The sequence below is a fragment of the Candoia aspera genome, chromosome 4 (assembly GCF_035149785.1).
Source record: "Candoia aspera isolate rCanAsp1 chromosome 4, rCanAsp1.hap2, whole genome shotgun sequence".
NCBI lineage: Eukaryota > Metazoa > Chordata > Lepidosauria > Squamata > Boidae > Candoia > Candoia aspera.
Window position 1 is genome coordinate 73,915,913 of NC_086156.1, and position 21,429 is coordinate 73,937,341.

At 39.2% G+C, this 21,429-nt stretch overlaps 1 protein-coding gene across 1 annotated transcript; it reads right to left on the reverse strand.

Annotated features, from left to right (window-relative positions):
* Positions 1-56: 56 nt before the first annotated feature.
* PSMD11 (proteasome 26S subunit, non-ATPase 11) lies at positions 57-17,911 on the reverse strand. Its single transcript, XM_063300564.1, has 14 exons — positions 17,766-17,911; positions 14,943-15,044; positions 12,099-12,223; positions 11,849-11,920; positions 11,259-11,316; positions 9,674-9,868; positions 8,304-8,448; positions 7,266-7,326; positions 4,884-4,946; positions 3,670-3,795; positions 2,181-2,216; positions 1,700-1,751; positions 1,204-1,346; positions 57-1,098 (listed from the first exon to the last, which is right to left on the reverse strand). Exons 1-13 carry the CDS (start codon positions 17,854-17,856, stop codon positions 1,204-1,206), a joined length of 1,269 nt encoding a protein of 422 aa, XP_063156634.1. The 5' UTR covers positions 17,857-17,911; the 3' UTR covers positions 57-1,098.
* Between the last annotated feature and the right edge of the window lie 3,518 nt (positions 17,912-21,429).

The window sequence follows — 21,429 nt, forward strand, 5'->3', positions numbered from 1 at the left end:
TCAATGGCATATCTTGCAAAGTTAAAAGGCAAGTACATTCTAGCCTTTTTTTAAAAAAAGAAAAGAAACAGCATGCAGTACAGAATCAGGAAACCTTGAGAACCACTGTTCGAGAGTGGCTATTTTCTGCCCTTTTACTATAATGGAAAACTGTATTTCAAGCAGGCCCCACGTATTAAGGCCTTAGAGTTGAAGAGGGAGCAGTTAAGGATGACAGAGGCCTATAATATTTTTTTACTGACTCTTCAATAAGTGTGAAAATTGTTGTGGCTTAGCCAACTCATCTCACTTTGCCCATAACTCCTGAATTCTGAACACAAAGTTAACATAGCTCCCAGTTTCTAATTTACCCCTTACAGATGACAAAATTCCTACATAGAACACAATGCTATGGAGGGAGTTTGTGGGAAACCAACATGCACTCATGAACATTTGCTACCTGGGCACATGCTGAGAAACAGTAATCAACCTTGATTACCCAGTGCATGTACACCTGTGGACAATCATGTTGGACACAATGCACACAAGAAATACCTTCTATGCAGGAATTTTGTGTGGCTGGTTTCTTGTGACTTACAAGACATCTTGGCCCACACCTTTGCCACCTTCAAGAAAATGAAAAGCATGTTTGTTCATTTTTAAAGGTAGCATAAGCCTCACTCCTTTTATTTAGGATGCTGCCACTGCTTCCTTTCCCCCCCACCCCCGAAGCATTTCTTTTTTTAAACATTATTTCCCCCATCCCAGTACAAAGTTCAGCAAGTAAAAGGTTACATGGAACTGGAACACACAATTGTATAGACAAGATGGATCAGATGAGGAAGTCTTAAAACAGCCTTCCCTACCCTGGTGGCCTCCAGATGTACTGAGACTACAAGTCCTAGAATTCCTAGCTATATTGATTAGGAATTCAAAGACCTGTAGTTCCAACACATCTGGAAGCCACCAGGTTGGGGAAGGCTGTCTTAAACTTTCTGAGTGAGAAGTAGAGCAAAAGGGGGTGGGGAACAAAAAAAACCCCACCAGTCTTCTAGCCTTTTGTTCCGCCCCCCAAAGGTTTCACGCACCAACGCTCCAAACAGCCAACAGTTTTCAACTCTGCAAGGAAAAAAAAAAAAGATGGAGCCATGTCATTCACCAGAATGATCTTTCTGGAGGGGGTGCAAAAATCTGTTACAACCATGGGCTGAAAGAGCCCCTCACCTATGTTAGCTTCTTGGCTTTGTTGTATAACGAATCCACTACTTTGCTCATATTCTGAATGGTCTCCAGAGCAGCTTCGTATGTTTTGTCTACAGGTGGTTCATCAAAAATAATCAGGACACCCTCACCTTGGTCAAGAATCCCTAATGAGAGAAAAGTTTCAGTTAAGGTTCTTGGATAACTTACATCTCTGACACAAAGTGTTCCACTTTAATTTTGACAGACTTCAAAGGAGCAGAACAAGTAGACTAGCCTGGATTATGTATTTAATAAACAGATTCGACTCCATCAATTCAGATTCCAAGATGAAGTTTTAAAGATGAAGATAAAAGAAGAACCCTAAAACTTGTGGGAATTCCTCAATGTAATACAACCTATTATTGATGCTTGTTGAGGTACATCGTATTTATTTAGGAAACATAAGAAACACAATCAATCAAATATTGCAATGGGCAGAAACAAATTCCTTCATTCTTAAGAAGGGCGGAAGACTCACCGTGGAATTTTTTGTCCAGGATCATTTGAGAGAGCTTTCTTTCCACATCTGCCTGAAATTGAACCAGGAAATGCTCAAGTGAGAGAATATTCCTTGCTTAGAACAATGCTTTCCCCCCATTTTTCCCTTGAAGAACTATTTTCCACTACTTTCTCATTTCAAAGAAGCAGTTGCCAAAGTTTGATAAACCTTTACAGTTCAAGCCACGTATATTTGTTTAGTGTGTTCAATACAGCTTATTTCCACAGATACGCGTTTACAGTATTTCAGGCTTAGTAAGTTCTTTTTTCTTTTTATTTAAACTCTCTCAGAACAGAATTACTTGTGTCTTTTTAAGAGTTGAAACTGAATTTGAAATTTCTTCCTAATTCAGTTGTTTCTGAAGAAAATTAACATGGTTTCTCTTCACAATTATAACTGATATTGTAACAAAAAATTACTGAAAATAGAATCATATAGGCTTCTACACTTGAGCTCTTACCTTTGATAACTTAATAAGGCTAGATATGTGGTCAATCTGCAAAAGAAATTGAAATAGGGCCACAGTGAGTGGAAGCATTATTTTTCTGAACAAAACAGTCAATATGCAGTAATTATCTCTTAATCTTTACACTATTTGGCTCTACTACTGCATTCACAACTGATAGTGCTAATCTGTCAGCCCTACCAGGTAGACCAGGCCAGGAATCCACTCCACAGGAAGGCTAAAACGACTTTTATTGAGAGTGGCTATAACAACAGAATCTTACAAGTCTGATTGTGCTGTGCCTCCTCGCCTTTTTGTGCTCATGTGAATTACACGGGTATCTGTCTGAGCCTCTTCCACATTATTTTCTGCTTGTAGATTTAAGAATATGCTTGGCACTCTGGTAATGAATCTTACGTGTCTCTGTCAAGGTCGTCTTCCTTACTCTCTACATAATTTTAACTCTGATGTTAGCTCTTCTGATTATTTTATTCGCACTTGAGAGAAGTTTTTTTTCTCCATAATGAAACACAAAGTCATTTTGGCAATTACATTTGTATTAATTTGGTACAGAAAAAACATTGAGTCTTCACCTATGCCACAGTTCTCTAATTTTTTTTTCTATTTTGAAATAATTTTATCAGCTTTATGATCAATTATTTAGAATCTATAATTCAACTATAAACTACATATGCATGGCAAACAATTTAGTAATTGAGGAGTCTCACTTCTTCTGATCAAGCAGCATAAGCATCTAAGAATCTGGTAACTAAATCCATTTATTGACCTGATATTCAAAACTGCTTTTCTAGATTTGGAACAGTTTCACACAACCCATTCTGCCCTGAAATTCCTCCTGTACTACCCGTGTAATAGAACATTTCACAGAGGCCTGGCTGAGATAAAATTATTTTATTATTTATTTTATTTATGTCTATACAGCTTTTCCTCTAAAATGCTATGCCATAATATGATAGGTTCCTTTCTGGTTCAGCATGATGGACTGATTGATTTTCTACCCCTTTATTATTTTTGTAAGTAACTCAAGGCAGTGAACGTACCTAATACTCCTTCCTCCTCCTATTAAATCAATTAAATAAAAATGCACTATAAGAAACCATGGCTGATTTCTTTTAAATACAACCAACCACAAGGGTTGCTATTAATTTACAAATCCTTCCTTGTTTTAACCAGGGCTTGTAATTATGTTTGATGCTAGAATAATGGTTTAGTCCCAGTTTGGTTCTGTACTCCAATCAAAAGAAACAGAAGGAAGGCAAATTAGAACTGGCCAAATAAGACATAAGTATTTCATATGTCATACTGACTCTGATTTGTTCAACAAGACATTTTTATGAAAGTGCCAGTGTTTTAGAATAAACTCTCCATGCCCAATTTGATGGGAAAGGGAACTGCGTATTTAAGTGAGACAAGTAAACAGATAACAATCATGACTTCATAGAAGCAGAAAAATGACATGAGCAGCTCTGCAGGAGCTTTTTACCTGCACCCTGGAGAAAGGCTCAATGACCCGGATGAGGTTTTGTTCCAGTAAGTTATCATACAGTTTGCCCAAATGTGTGTTGATGATGGGGTCATCCCTGAGTTCCACTTTATAATCTTTCAGAGCCTGTGGCAGATCAAATACAATCATTACTGAATGCAGACGGCTACCTCACAACCATTCTGACTAGTTTACCTGAAGTTATCTCAGACCATTCATGCCTATTTGTAGAATCATCTTTGACATGATTAAGAACTTCATTAAAAAAAAAAAAAAAGGAATTATGCATGGGACTGAAATGGCTATCTCTGACCAAGGAAAATAACCCTCACTAAAGACACACAGACCTGTGAGGGACCACCAGGCACTTTCAAGTGGCTATTTGGACTTCTGCAGCAATCATATGGTAGCCCTAGTTATGCCTACTTGCTCAGATCTGAAGCAAAAATGGTGCTTCAGAGGGGGTGTGGTGCACTCACTGAACCTGTTGCTGTCTCCTTTAAGGGGATACCAAGAAGTGCAGCAAGCATGCCCACACCTGCTCCAAACCACCATTTCCACTTTGGATCCAGAAAGCTTCTCATACCGAGGTAGCCCTAATCAAACTGAATTTTAATTCTATAGATGAGGCCCTAGTCCAGGTCAATTAATCAGTTGTGCAAATCAAGATATTCAATGCTTTCCCGCAGATATATTTGTATACAGACATTTTTTCCAAGTTGGAGAGGGGAACATTTGAACATAGTACTTTACTTCCCAGCAACAGAAGTTATCAAAATAAATTTGTTTCGTTTCTCTAGTTTGCTTCTGATTTGTGCATAGTGAGCCTGCAACATCTGTTAAACAGGTTATCTTAGAATATTTTCACTGCCACGTGCTTTGAACTATCAAACAATAGCAGGACCCAAGTTATGGATTCTTCTGACTTTCAGGAAAGAAAAGTCTGCAGTCCAAAGTGTACCTTCTGAAGAAATCAGACTCTTGAGTTAATATGACTGAAATTGGTCCTAGTAGTCACAGCCCAGTCCACCTAGTCTAAGACTATTCCCAAATGGGTTCAGCAAATATCTCTTGAAGACTCAAAGGCTGAATACAGTGAAGACATCTCTCCCTTTTTTCTTTTCTGCTTCTCAGTGTAGAAATGCTTTTTTTAAGCCTAAGGATTAATCTAATCCAAAGATATTCAACCCGTTTTCCTTATTATGTTTGCTTACCTTTTTGAAATCATCCAGCGATCGATTCTTACTGGCTTGAGCTACACACTTCAGTGCTTCTGTCTGTAAAACAGAGTAGAGCCAATATTCTTCTAAACCATGGCAGATACAAGTAGTGCTTGTAATATTCAGACATGATAAAAATGCTTTAGTTGGACAGAACGTTAATTCAGGAAGAATTCTTGATCAAAACATTAAGACCGCTTTAATTCTTCTGCCCTCACTTAACTCAAGCAGTTAATAAATCACAGAAGCATTCATACTAAGAAAGAAAAAACATCATCAAGACCATCAAAATAACCCCAACGTGGAAGCAGAGATTTAGGCTGCTATAATGAAGTACCTGAAAGCGCACAAGTATTCTCCCCTGCTGAAATCCATCCGTGGGGACCTAAATTTCTGGTTTCTCATTAAAAACCAGAAGTGCTAGCTAGGATTGGGAGTGGGAAGTTGGCCCTGATGAGCTGACAGGACAATCTATGTGCTTGGTGTTTTTTTTCTCATTGTTTTATCTATATTATCCCTATTTTATTTCAATCTGCTACTCAATGTTAACTATCCCTATTGCCTCCTTTAAGATTAGACAGCTACAACATCCTGAAAATCCTGGAATTTAATTTAATTTCTCAAGGTAAGACAAAATTCAGCCTCCCATGCAACAGAACAAGTCCAGATTCTACCCAAATCACAAAGCAGCTAAAAATGATTATGCCAAGACAAGGAAACTGTAAGTAAAACTAACAAGACAAATCCTACTTACTTTATTCACACCTCAAACAGAAATGACCCTCTGAATTGGGATTTGGAAACAGAACCTGAAAGGCAACCATTTCTAGAGCTGTCTTCCTCTCATAAACAAGGAATCGGGTGATCAGAATGCTTCCTTAGCTTCCCACCCTGAAGCAACAATTCTTCCCCCAGAAGATTTATCCTCAATGAGGGATGAGCAAGTTAAACAACCTTCAAAGGAATTTACAAGAGACCTTGTTGCCAGATGATGCCAAATGACTGCACAAACAGTAATTTCTATCTTCGAATATCAACCATCTATAAACAAGAATGTAGACTCCTTAAAAACAACTTTTGAAACTCTTGGGCAAAATTTTGCAGATGTTAGCAGTTTCCACAGAAGCTTAAAAGACTCGCATTAGCAGTAAACAGCCCACAGCTAGACATGAAAGGAAACTATCAGGGAAACCAAATTAAGGCTAATAAGAACAACCAAATAAAGGGAGATCTTATAGCAGCACATCCCACCAAAAAAGAAATCTAAACAGCCAGAGTTATATAATTCAAACGAATCAAGCTGTTTAAAGTTACACATAGTAGAATTAATAGTGAGTGTTGATTTACTAGAAGAGCTATTACTCTAGCATTTAGCCATCTCTTCTGTTAAGTGCTGTTAAACAGCATTCAAGTGTGGCAGGATATAAAATTATTTTGCTATCATTTAACCAATCTACAATTCCTTCCCTGTTTTGGGCACTTTGAGGGGCACTTTTCAAATAGATCTATGTGTTTTTCAAGATGAAAAAAAGGAGTGCATTCAATCCATTACTCTGAGCAGAGATTGTGCCCAATGCCAAGGGCAGCGTGCCAAAATATAAAAACTATGGTAACCCAGTAACCCTAGCATCCTTGTCAAGACAAAGTTTAAATAACTTCCCTGAGATGATGCCAAAAAACACATACTATAGGTGAGGCCCTAGAAAGAGTTGTAATTAACATTTTTGGAGCCTTACCAAATTGTGAGCAAGAAGAAATACTGAGAACACTTGATGAACTTAAAAGCTGGCAATAATCTGTGCAGCAGCCAGAACACTGACTTGGTATTCTTGGATTTGACAACAATGCAGAAAGCCTTTAAAAACCTCAAGAGCCCTACAAATCTAACTCCTTTACCAAAGCTGAGAAATACTTCACACTTTAGCAAGTCCAAACAGCCTAATTTGCCCTAATCTTACCAATCTCTAGATTCCAGAGATCTGATCCATCTTGACTCAGGTCAGGAAAAGGGACAAAAGGAAACTGTTAAATCAATACTACAAACCAGACAAGGCCCCCGGTCTTTGACTTTAATTGAGCACAAAGATAGTAATCCAGGTACATAAGATCAGGGATGATGCTTGTTAACAAACTCCATTTTGATGACATCACCAAATTAATGCCGCTGGCACATCCTTCTGCATCCGGGCGGGAGCACATGCCAACTGACTGGCTCCCAAAGCCCCCAGAATACATAACAGCCACCTCAGGGAATACTGCTGAGGGGCAGAACAAATTTGTGGGTAACCGTTTTGAGCAGAAACTTTTTTTTAACAGGAGTCAGCTAGAATTGGAAAACTTTTCTGGAACAAAAAAGGTAGTTCAGGATTTCTATACCTGTCTGCCTGCATACCGCAATGCAAGCTTCCCACTCACCAATGCCTGCACATCTTCAGGTCTGTAAAAAAGCAAAGAGATATTGATTTATTGAGTCCCTGAAATCAGGCCACAAACAAACCTCACCATATAATCACTGCTTTCCAGAAAAGTCTGCATTCCACTATCAGCTTTATATTAATGTATTTAAATGCTTTATGCAAGTGCCAAATAAGCATGCCCCAAAGATAATCGAGAAAAAGTCACCAGCTATTTGAATATTACTGACTCCAAAGATATACAGAGTAACTTTTGCTTGTAGCCACTGCAAATGCCAGAATTATAATAGAAATATCAATGAATAAATACAAACAAAAGCACAAAACAGATTCTGCCATGTTTTATCTTCAAGAACAAAATGACAGCACTGATATAAGGCATTGGACAAAAATGTTTCTAGAGCGTCCCTTTTCAAATGCCTGCTCATCCTGGGGAAGGGAAACCAAGAGAACCGTTTCTTTCTCTCAGCTGTCAGAAACGAGAAGCAAAAAAGTTATATTTCAAGGACCTGCATCTATCCCAGTAGTCAACTTCGCCTCCTCAGACCAAATCCTATTTTGACTAGGGAAGCATGTTATAAAAACACTCAGTTCTGTTAGATGGCAAGGAACGCAAATATATTGGCCTTTTCACTCTTAAGGATTTGCTTCTACAAGCACTGCCTAGCTTTCTTAAACCTAGAACAGAGCTGAAAGAGGTAATATTTTTCCAGTGATAACGCAATTCCAATATGAAGAAGTCTAAATGGGAGACCAAGGCAAGTATTTTATCCTTCTTTGCCCCTTTTCCTGGCTTTTAAATTTCCTTTTTCCTCCCTTAGTATTCATATCTCTTCAACCGCCATCAGGATTTGAAGCTTAACCTATTCATACAAGAGTTTTACATTTCATCACAAACTGCAGCATGTGATCTGACCAGAGCAACTGTCCTATGTGCAGGTGTAAAAAAAGGAAACAAGTACACGTTGCATTCCTTATGTGATAGAATAAAATCACGTACGAGTTTAACATGATCTTGCACAGCAGCATATACTTCAATGCGGTGATGGCTTTGGGGCTGTCAATAGAATCATAACCTTCGAATGCCTCATAGAAATAAGAATATGCTGTCTTCCAGTCTTTTTCTTCTGCTGCGTGGATAATACCTATTAAAGGTGAAATAAAAAAGAGGTCTGACTGTAACTGTGGTACCTGGAGCACAAGATAAGGGAAAACACCACTGCCAAGTCCTATTTATTTCTCCAGCCAGAAAAGTCTTGACCTGCATTTATCATCTATCCCCTGCCCCTGGGTTGTGGAGTAGGGCAAAGAAGACTAATTTTATGTGTATGGCCAGAAAATTTACTAATTCCCACAAAATATATTTTCATAAACTCATGCAAAATAGTAAGTATAATTTGTTCCAATATTTGAAGTTTCACCTAAAATTCTTCTGATAGCAGACTGAATAAGATTCAAAACAACACCAAAGATATTAAGTACAGTAGTTGCTAAATCACAGAAGCCATGTCAAGGAAACAATCAAATTTATAACGTGGGATGAATTTTAATTAAAGAGCATCATCTAACAATTCAGATCAATGCTGTATCTAGTTGCTAATGACTTCCACTTAACTCTTATAAAAAGAAACTTATTTGTTCTTCTTGCAATCTCTCACGCATCGGTCAGATGTTTCTATTTTGCATGAATTACACATATAAAATAAGGCAATTTCTTTTCAAAATGCTACAAGAAATCCAGCAATTACTGTACCATCCAAAACAGATATTCTCAGCCTACAGTAACTCTGAAATTATCTATTCAAACGTCATACAAAAATCTTTGGAACATACATCCTACAATCTTCCCTAGACAGACTGCTTCAGTGCGGTTCTGTCTTACAAGCATTTTTGCACTATTATAATTATTAGATTTTTGTCTTTTTTATATTCAAGGTGGTGAACATACCTAATATTTCTGCCTCCTATTTTCCTCACAACAACGGTGTGAGGTGGGCTGGACTGAGGGAGAGCGACTGGCCCAAAGTCACCCAGCCAGCTTTCATGCCAAAGGGAGGCCTAGAACTCACATTCTCCTGGTTTCTGGGCCAGCACCTTAAACACTACACCAAACTGGCTTTTTCTTTTGTCTATGACCTGCAGTTTGTTCTGCCTATAAACCAGCCTTTCCTAATTTTGTGCTCCAGTTGTTCTAAGAATACAAGAATTCCTATGGTCCTGGACAGCTAGCAAGGTGGCTGGGGATAGGGTGCAGATCAAAATCATCTGGGGACTCAAGACTGAAAGGGCTGGATTTTATTTCTCAGAATGTGCAACTCCTGATGACTCAAGATCTATGCACCCATAATCTGAAAAGTACCCAGGCTTTACCTGATTGCATATCCAATGCTGCCTGCAACTTGGGTGGACAATAGATTGCGTTGGCTGTGGTTCGGGCAGAGGTTAATGCTGCTCTGGCTTTTGGCAGGTTGCTCAAGGCATGGTAGGTCTTGCTCTCTAGTAGCTGCACTTCCACTAACAAGGCCTTGTCATCCATCTTCTTCAACTCCCGCAAAAGTTGTGAGCCTGATAAAAGCAAGGCGGTGGTGGCATTCACATACATTAAAGGCCTTCCTCTGAATCCTTTAACTTAACTTGACCATAAAAAGAAAAGTCTAATACATTACTTTGACTGAGGTATAGGAAGAGTGAAAACAATACACACAAAGCTAATACACTAGGTGCGAAAACTAACATTTCTCTTTTTGGGCATCAATATACTTCCAAATACATCATGTATTTGTAACCCTAACTAATGGAATTAGCTGTTAATAAGATACCTTAACAATATTATTCTTGATATGTGAAGAACCCAGCACAGTTGCCAGTTGCTTAACTAAGTCACTATGAATTTTGTTTATAAACTGAATCTGAAAAATTCAGAACTTGTATTTTGTTTCAAACCTGCAACAGATAGACTGGGTTCTAGACATTTTACAAAACCATTATGGATTGGCTGCAGTTCAGCAGGAAAAAAAAAGAATATTTTGCTGTTCAGGGTTTTAGCTAAAACTATATCCTGTGGGAGTGATTTTATGGGATAAGTAGGGCAAAGGTAGGGACGCGGTGGCGCTGCGGGTTAAACCGCTGAGCTGTCGATCGGAAGGTCGGCGGTTCGAAACCGCGCGGCGGGGTGAGCTCCCGTTGCTCGTCCCAGCTCCTGCACACCAAGCAGTTCGAAAACATGCAAATGTGAGTAGATTAATTGGTACCGCTTCGGCGGGAAGGTAACGGCGTTCCGTGAGTCGTGCTGGCCACATGACCCGGAAGTGTCTATGACAACGCCGGCTCCAAGGCTTTGAAACGGAGATGAGCACCGCCCCCTAGAGTCGGACATGACTGGACTTTACGTCAAGGGAAACCTTTACCTTTACCTTTAGGGCAAAGGTGGTGCAGATCACCTTTTTTCTCCCCTAAGCAACTTCCAGTGCAGGATATCCCTCTATCCTGCCCACCCAATTTTTCCAGCACCTTCCCCGTGCCCCACTCAACTGCCATTGATGTCCCAGTGCAACATACCCTGATGACCTACCACATAATCTGAACAAGCACCTCCCTCCCCTCCCTCCAGTATCCCAGTACAGTAAGCCTCAGCAGCCTGTCCATCCACAATCTTTCTGGGCTCTTCCCCTCTCCTGATAGCCTCTATCAACACCAATGGCCTTGATTTTTCCCCACTCTTTACTCTTACAACCTACCCCTGAAAACACTTCAGCTTGTAACAAATATGTTTCAAACTGTTTCCAGATCAAAAAAGTGCTATTTCATTCCATGTCTGGACCAAACACATGTTCTCAGTTAACGCACAAGTCACCCCAAATTAGCTGTTTCATGTATGTACCATTTTACACATCCCTAGAATAACCCTAATTAATCATTAGGGTCATTCTAGGTGTGATTACAGAAGTCAGCTTACCTAACTGCAATGCTTCTTGATACCTTTTTGTGTCAAAATACAAAGAAACCAGCCTTGCCTAGAAGAGGGAAAAGAATTGTCATGAAAACTACTTTATGAATATTATATATTTATCTAAGAGCCAATAGGTGTGAAATATGAAGCAGACAACACTCCTACTAATGTTTCAGGAGTGGCAAGAAAACACAGAAAAAAATTAGTAAAAAGTACATCCACAGTAATGCAAAAGAAATCTGGAGAACAAGTAATGGTTTTGAAATGAAAGCTGTTTCAAGGATTGGCAATGGTACAACAGAAACATGGAACAACATGTACTAACATGCATGTAGAATCACCATTTTATTAATGCATTTATATAAATAAGATCTTACTTCAACCATAACTGAGAAAGCTCTTTAAGAAGCAAAAAACATTTACATTATAAACTGGAGGAAAAACTGCCAGTAATAACATGTGCGTATCAGTCTGGAAGTCTAGCATGCTCCAAACTACTACTTGAGAACATACGATCAATAACCTAGAGAAAAGGTGATGTGAAATGTTTGAGTATGGTGTACTGGCATATAGGATGACCATATGTTACATCCTACCTCCAGAGCTTGGCGTAGGAATGTCCTCTTCTCTGATTTGGCCCATTCAATGCACTCAAGACATAGGTCAACCTAAAAGAAAAACTACATTCATTCAATTATTTTTCTACTATTTGTACCATCACTGCTGTCATAGTATCATTTTCTACATAAGCTGGCTCTGAACATTTGCAAGAGGACTTTTCAGAAACAGCTGCCAACGTTCTGAATTTTAAGTAGCATACCTGTGCCTGAATTTCAGTTGTCTCACCTCTTGTCCTGTTGCAGCTTCCATGTCTAGGAATAGGTCTAGCAGGGACCGAACCAGACGTGCTGCCTTTGCCTTGCTAATGGAGTTCAAGAAAGGACGCACATACTTCAGAAGTCCTCCAAGCTCTGTATTAACAATCAAATAATCAAGTAGCAATATAGCTCAGGATCTGAAATTGTATCAGAATGCATTATAAAAGGTTATGGTCATATTCTAGGGAAAGTGACCGCACAGTTCGAAATTTCAGCAGTCAGAGATAGAAAAGGCATATTCATATAAACTAACTCTGATTTCCATTACGGTTTTACCATAAGGGTCTTTCCCACATGTGTAATTGGAATACATCACTTTGCCTAATCGTTTTTCAACACTACTCTCTATTTCCTCCAGTTCTTTGAAATGTTTCTTTTATTTATTTCCTTAGTTTATGTGGCCACCTGTTCACCAGGTGACTCTGGGTGACTAACACCACCAGCAATGTTCAAAAATGATAAAATCATCATGGAAAATGCTGTGAACCAAATGGCTTATAAAAACTTACTATACTGCAATAAAGAAAAACTTCAGGTATTTAAACTATTTAGTAGGCCACAGTTGTATTCCAGATTACTATTATATGCGTGCATCCAGGAATAAGCAATATTTCAGATGTTGGAAGCTATAATTTAACCTCTTGAACTTCCAAACAATCCAAAGAACCCCACACCAAGTCAGCCAAAATCACCCTCCCAAACTGCAGTTTGGGGCCAACTGGGTTTTTAAAGGATGGAAATAGGAGTGTTTTTCTAATGCTAATTTGTAAAGGAAGCAAGCCAAAAAAGGGGGGGAAAAAGGAAAAAAAAATCACACCGTAGAAATCTATCCATTTTGCGACTGAATTAGTTCGAAGGGAAATCCAGTACTAATAATGATAAAAAGCAGTTGAATATGCATAACAAAAATTGGTTGCTTCCCCCCACACCTAAGCAACAGGATACATAATTGATTCAAGAGAATCAAAAGAAAGAACTCTTGACATCTATAACAGGTATGTAATGATAACATTTTTTTTCCTGATCCTGGAATAAATTTTAGAACACTCCAAATCCTTACATTCTCATACAACAAAACTTGAAATACTTGAGTGTTCCCACAAAGGAGTCCTAAGCTCTTTTGTTTTTGACAACCCTTGTCAAGTCCTATTTACCACCCAACTCACACATCAACAAAAAACCATTTCTTTGGCTTGAGTTTTCTTCCTACTGAAAATACTCATATGATGAATGTTTTTAACACCTGGCAATCTGTCCACAAAGCTCAAACAAATAAAGCAACACAGTTTTTGCATTTTGCAACCTGAACACCCAAGAGCATCAGCAGAGGAGCTGTTAATTCATAGTGCACTGAACACACAGGGAGAACTATAAAGTCTAATCCAGTAACTCTAAATCCCTCATAGAAAAAGGTTCAAAATCTGTAGTAAACTTATTCATCAGGCTGTAGTGTTTTCATGTCCAAAACAGCACTCAGTCTCTGAACATGAGCTTCACTGATTCTCACTCTAACCCTCATACCCCTACTTGTTCTCTGCTCAACAATTTCTAGCCAAGAGCAGCACAAACAGAACCTGTGCCACCTGTTTTATTGGCTAATATGTGTTTCAAGTCTTGGGAAATATGGGAATGATAATCCAATATATTTGAAGGGAACCAGGTAAGAAAATTTGTCTTAAAATGTATGTGGGATCTGGAGAAGTATACTAACACAGTATTTGTCCCCTATTTGTCAAGGGCATTACAGCCACGTGTGATGCAGAGGGTAGGCGGCAGTATTGCAACCGAAACTCTCCCCATGACCCGAGTTCGATCCCACAGGAAGCTGGATTCTCAGGTAGCCGGCTCAGGCCGACTCAGCCTTCCATCCTTCCAAGGTCCGTAAAATGAGTACCCAGCTTGCTGGGGAAGATGACGACTGGGGAAGGCAATGGCAAACCACACTGCTATAGTCTGCCAAGAAAACATCGTGAAAGCAGTGTCCCTCCCAAAAGGGTCAGACATGACTCGGTGCTTGCACAGGGGACCTTTCACCTCCCCCCCCCATTTGTCAAGGGCAAACTAGATGTGAAATTAATTGTATAACTGGCCTATAGCCATTTCATTCTTGGATAAATAGCAACTGGGGAAAATCTGGATTGTTATCATGAGGAACAAAGTCTCACCCTCTTTCTATGCCACAACTGTCACTTTGTAAAGAAATTACAAACTTATAAAGCCAACCAATTCACATTGTTTTCTGTTTGTTCTGTTATTTAATCCTTATTTTGCTGTGATTTGCCTAGAGCCATTTGAAATGAAGCAGCATAGAAATGTTAGTAGTAAATACATAAATATTATGATCAACATTATATGTAGTTTGGCCCTTTAAAGTCTGATAGGCTTTAAAGATTATGAATACTTTAAGTCTTGTTCAGAAACAGATAATAATGGTGCATAATATGTTATTTATTTCAAACCACAATAAATAGGCAGGCAAGATAATTTTCCACAAGCTACATTTTCTAAAGACCAGGTTCACATACTAAGTCACAATGTGACTTGTTTGGGCTTAGTATGCATGTAAACCTAGTCAGTGTTTATAGTTTATGGCTTTATGAAATGTGTGAAGCGAGCCATGGTTAAATCATGATTTAACATGGAGAAGCAGTGGTGGGAAGACAAAGAGGTTTAAATTGGATAATTCTTTGATCAAGACCAATTTGAAATTACTGGGTAGAATAAGAGAAAGTCTCCCCCTTTAGCCTTTATACTAATTTTAGAAAAACTGCTGGTGATGTGACCATTAAATTGCTTTAAACATAGGATTTACCTTCTGCCTGTCCTGTCTTGGCCAAAAGACTCCCGAGTTCCAGAATGCTCTGTTCTTTGACTTGGACTGCTTCTTCGTCATTCTCTTGAACATCACGTTTCACTGGGAAGATAAAAGTTTTGATCAAAGAAGAGCATATTTTAAATCAAAGACTGTTTACAATTCTCCCAAACTTCCATTTTAAATTTAACTTGCTTCTTGTAAGCCAAAAATACCTGCCTGACGGATTATTCAGAGTCCTGGACAAGGAGCAGAAAGATCCGCACCATGAGGCAGCTCATAAAATAGAATATTTATACAGTGTTTGATGTCAGCCCATTTGGCATTAATACTTGCATCAGCATAAATATGGCTGCAACTATGAAATGAATCTCCCTCACTCTTAAATGTGTTACTAGATACTGTAAATAAGACAATGCATACAAAGGTTTCCAGCACTAAGAACAGGTATGCCACCAGTGCCAGTGTATATGCATGAACAAACAGGCACAAAACCACTGTTATTCAGAGAAGCCAATTCAGTAAGCTTGTTTTTTAGAGTACCTGCACAGTACAGCAGCCAACATTTGAAGCCTGAAGGAAATACAAACTTTTTGCTTGAGAGACCATTCAATTATCTTCAGCAATACTGAGGGTGAATGTCATATACTGACTTGAAACAAAAAATACACCTCTTCACTATAACCTCCTATTGCTTACAAAAGGTTCATTGGCACAATCAGTCATTACACCCTAATTTATCTTCTTTCCATCCTGGGACAACTGGCAATGGAAAGAACAACATAACTGTCACCTATGATGGAATGCACTTAAAATTATAAAGCCACAGGGAAAAAAAAATAATGCTGTGTGGGTGACCTAAAATAAACTTTAGCGACAACAGGAGCTGTTCTCAGGACACAACAGTTCCCAACAGCAAAGTTACTGAGCCAAATTTTGTTTCTCAATTTTTTTTTTCAGAAAAATCAGAAACTCATAAAACTTATTTTGTCCTAAGGCGAACACTCACTGTTAAGCATAGCAAAGATGCATAGGAACCAATTCCCTGAATCAATCTTGTCTTTAAAAGCTCCAGTGACTAACAGCAGGATCCACTAAACACTGCAAGATCAGGGAACCTTCTGGTTATACCAAGTTGCCCTTGGTGGTGTACTCATCCCCCTCATCTCTCTTCTGCTGGCAAGCTCACAAAAATTAAAGATCCTCTACGGTAGGTGTACTGTACTCAAATTTATTTTGCCTGAGAAAGTTATGTTGTGTTACTGCTGGCTGACTTTTAAGTAACAAGTTCTACAGAAAATCAACTGAAATGTAATATAAAATATATGGAATAGAATATTTTAAGATATATGCATAAGAGGATGTGCACTGAAGGATAATTCTCATAGATAATTACAAACCCATTTTACAGCAAATTGGATTGTCTCTTACCTCCTGACTTGGAAACCCACCTATTCTGGAACGTGTCTAGAATTATATCATAATTAATTCAACCAAATTCCTTTTACATAAGAACATTACAAGGACAGTCCTTCTAAAATCAGAACTAAAGCTCATCTAATCTAGTAGTTAACCATATGCTCTCATGAAGCCCATTAATGGGCATGAGAGTAGTAGCCATCTTGTTCAATAACAGCAGCTGATATTTCCACACCACATATTTCCCTATGTGGAGATACGGAAGACTGCTGGAACATGAGCAAGCTCTAACCATCAATACCCTTACAGAGAAAAGTCAGGAACATTCAAAGTGTGCTCCACTAACAACTTTACTCATGCTGCTTCACCAATTTTTTCTATATCCAATCTCTGTATTAGCCCTTTTTAGATCCATCATTCTTACTACTGAGATGTAAGAACGGGTGGAGGAAGTAACAGGACAGTCCTATCAAGCACAGTATTAGCTGACAAGAAAATCCCAGCTAAAAATAAACCAATAAAAACATCCAGAGTATACTAATTCACACTTGCAATTAGAGTCTTGACTTTCTACAACTAAGAAGTGAAATTTTTCATGACATGTAAAATGCATTATCATGTACTACCACCTGCCTGACAAAGCTAATGCTAAAAATACTGAATGATGAACATATTAAACAACTGGTAAACCAAGTGTAATTTACTCCATTACATATTCACTGTGACCAAGAATCCACTCTCCACTCCCATTAGAACATCAACCTATATTTCAAAAGCCCTCCAACTGATCATCAGCCCATACACACTTCTTTCCCAGTCTCTGTATACAGTCGTCCACTCATTACCTTTAGTGCCAGAGAAAGTAGCCTTTGAGTGGAGATCCAAAAAAGTGAAGGGGGTGAAGGAGGCCTGACAGTCTGCTTAGAAAGTCACAGACTAGCCTAACAAGCCAGAGCAAAGGCTAGAAAGTAGGTGAAAAGCGGCAGCAGAACCCATTCCTAACAGGCAAATCCGCCCCGTTTAGCTTCTAATCCTCAGGCCACCCACTCTGATTAGAAGCCGATATGACAGATCAGAGAGCCAGCTTGGTGCTCTGAGGCCACCTGTCAGCCTCGACCCTCCACTCAGCTCAATCCCAGCATTTCCTCACTGTCTTCCAACTCCGACTTGCTTTCTCCATTTCCACGAAGCGATGCTGAATATAGAGACCTACTCAAGCCGTTCCCACTGAGCCTTCCCATTTCCAAATTCTTCTTTCTTAGCAGCTCCCGCTTTCCTTCGGAGTTGCTCACAGTGAGTCAGCAGCGGTTCTAGCCAACCCGTCCAGGCCTATCATCAATCCTTTTCCACTATCGGCAGTCAAGTCGCCTGCCAGTCTTCCACTTTTCGGCCGGCCCAACTCACCTATGGAGTGCAAAATGCCGATGGAGGCCTCGCGGTCAGTGCTCAGCAAAGACTGGGCGCGCTGGAACTCCAAGCCCGCCGCAGCCGCCATCTTAAAAAACCAAACTCGCTCACTCACGCCGGCCGGAACCACAGGGCCTTATTTCCACCGGAAACTGCTTGTCTAACTTCCTCCCCTTCGACTTTGCTGCGTCAAGCTATAATGATATAACTCTATGATTACTCACCAAGAAGCAGTGTTGGCTGGGAAATGTAGTATTTTATGAGCATCATAGAATCAAGTGGGTGGGTTGTTGCTGCTAGGAAACCAATGAAGGCGGAGTCAGGAGGTGCTGAACGATCTACGTCCTCCGCTAACTCAGCATCATAGAAGTACGTCGAATACGTAGATTATTAAGCACACGCAAACACGCCTTAAACTGGGGACCAAAACCGATTTAGCTGTTTGCTCATTTTTAATGCTTATCACCAGACCCTGGATTAAAATGTGAACAAGACTATTTCTAAGCGTCCGGGAAGTGCCATTCCTCTTTTTTTTCAGCACCCCCTCGTAAGTCCAGAGTAAGGAGACCTCTATTTCAGGTCAAAACCGAGTGATTAAGCCCCAGCACATCTCTTTTTAGCAACTTAATGGAAAACCGCATTTTTTTGAATGAAACATAAATGTTTCAGCAGATTAGAGCTATTATGCTTGATCACAGAGTCTGAGCCATTCTTCCTAAAAGTTACATGAAATGTTACTGGACTTCTTAAAATAACTGCACAGATTCAGGAGGTAAAATAAATTCGAGCTGCAGTGAGATAAATGTTTATATGTGTTTATACACATTTCTCTCACAGCAGCTTGAATTTACTTCTACCTCCTGATTCTGTGCACCTTGATAGCACTTGGTATCCAAAGCTTATCAGTTATATTACCTGAGAATTACTACAGCCTTGCAAAGTAGGTTAGCATTATCTCTATGTTACAGGAGAAATTGTCTAAATTCTCTAATAATTTCATGGCAAAAAGGAATGATTAAATAGTAGTTTCCTGGGTTACACTTAGCTATTGCACTTACTCTAATTGCCTAGAATGTCTTACCATACATCCTGCTGTATGCTCAGAATCTTTTCCATAATATACTTAAAACTACACACCAACACATCCACGCACACACACACACATGACAGCAGATTGTTAGAATTCTGGTTTCCATGGTGATGTTTTGCCACCACTTCCACTGCAATATGTTTCTATCCAGAACATTCCTTAAATTATATTGAAAAATGTCTGTTTCTCTGTATTCCTTTTGTGACATGTGACCTTGGAAAGTACACTGGTTTTTCAAAGACTAAAAAAGCCTGTATGTTAAATAAATAGCCTCTTTAAATAAACACACATACACATTTTTGTGCAATGCAACACTTCCTAGCTTTCCTGATCTCTAAGTGCAATAGCTTCAGTACTGCAATATAATCACTGCAGACTGCAGTAGGCTGAGTCTTTATTATGAGCCATGACAGTTCAATAGAGAAAAATCAGTAATATCAGTTATCTATACTTAGGCATTTATACTGCTATGGCTGGAAATAGAATGCTGAACTAATTTTAGATTGTGAGCTGGAAGCAAGGGACATGTGTTTTCCTTTTTTAAAAAATCCATATTATACATCCAAATATGGTTCTTTATAAATTTATTTTCATTCCATCGCGGTTTATTAAGAATGTACTCTTTCTTTTGGCACTTCTATTTGTTTTCATGTTCATATTTACATCTTGATCTTTTGGATGAGTTTAAAATATCTTACATGAGCATCCTATTTGTCTCTAGGTACAGGTCAGGTCATGCATCTGTTGCTCTGAGATCATTCTCTGCACCGAACTAGGCTGAAGAAGGTGGTTTTCCCATGTTTCTTCAGGAGCTTCATGGTTGGTCCAAAATAAGGTGTTTCTTCCCTTGCCAGCACAGAATCTACCCATTTAACCCAAGGATCTAGAGAGGGCCTGTAGAGGGTCTCACCACTTTTTGAAGCATGGTCAGGTGATGGGCCCAGTGGCCCCTACTTTTGGCATACTGCCTTCCCCAGTGGTATGGATGGCCCAAATCCTGCTTATTCTTTTCAAAGAAGTTAAAGATTTCTCAAATAAGTTAAAGTCATTCTGTATGAACATGCTTTTAGTCCTTGACTGTTCTTAGATGTCTTATTTATGTGCTTTTATTTTGTATACATTTTCTTTTTACATTGAATGTTTTGCCTTATTATTACCCACCCAGGACCTCTTGCTGGGGCAAGAGCAGGATATAAATACTGGAAACCAATAAATAAAATGGCTTTTATGAGATACTCTGTGGAAAACATTTACTTCACCTAGGCAGTCCGATCAACCACAATGCTTTTGTTATTATATATTATATAATTATAATTATTATATTATATAATATTATGTTATTATGTTGAAATGCTTTTTTTCCGGTTGCTTTCATTTTTTATAGACCACTCTTCAGTGAGAGACATCAGGATTTATGTTATCCATAAGAGTGTTTTTCCTGACCAGTTAGGCAGATTTATATGATACGAAATGATATTTCAAGTAATCAAGTTCCTGGCCATTCTGAACAATATAAGTAACAAAGAGCTCAATGCAGTACTGAGAAATAGCAGGATTGACACCTGGGGATCTGGATTTTGCATTCAGTGACATTTTGTAAATGTTTGAAAAGCACCTTTAAGTACAATACTGTACATTTGTGTAACCCAATCAGAGCACCTTGGCCAGATTGCCCCTGTCATTCTATGGTACCAAATATCAGACTTGTGCGAAGGGAAGGGCTATTTGCAAGAAATGATTATTTTTCCTGAATACAATGGAGCTGATATCAAGAGATGAAGTTGACTGTAAAACATGAACTTGCTGGTTTCTCCATTAAATTAATCCATCAATATGTCAGGCTAATGGAACCTGAAAAGAGATTTGGGAGTAGATGACAAGTGACCAAACCAAAAATGGAAGCTACTGTGGGGGCAAGGGGGAGAGGGATGCCGCTGTTGCATTTCTGCCTTTTGCAACATGCTCAAGCTCTAAAAAAACAGATCAAACTACAGTTTAGTAGAGACCTAAAGTCTGAAGAGTGAGTTGCCATACAATGGGTTTCACTTAGCATATTGTATAAACCCAGCCATCTGGATTTATTTATTATTCAAATTTAATTACCGCCCATCTCCACCAAAAGAGGGACTCTGGGCGGTTTACAATAAAATCAAGCTCCAACATAAACATTAAAATCTCATAAAAGCAGCGACATCCCAATTATTATAAAATACAATAAATAAATATAAAATCCAAGAAGGTATAAAATCCAGGCTGGTGGGAGGGACTCTAGGGTGCGAGCCACCCCCAAGAATGGTTATTCCCTTTCCCGCACCAGGCGAGACGGCAGAACCAGGTCTTCAGGGCCTTCTGGAAGGTCAGGAGTGAAGGGCCCTGCCTCACCTCCGGGGGCAAGATGTTCCAGAGGGCGGGGGCCACTGCAGAGAAGGCCCGTTTCCTGGACCCTGCCAGATAAAATTCTCTTACAGACGGGGTCTGCAACATGCCCTCTCTGGATGATCGGGTGGGACAGGTTGATGCAATGGGGATGAGACGGTCCCTCAGGTAACCTGGTCCCATGCCATGTAGGGC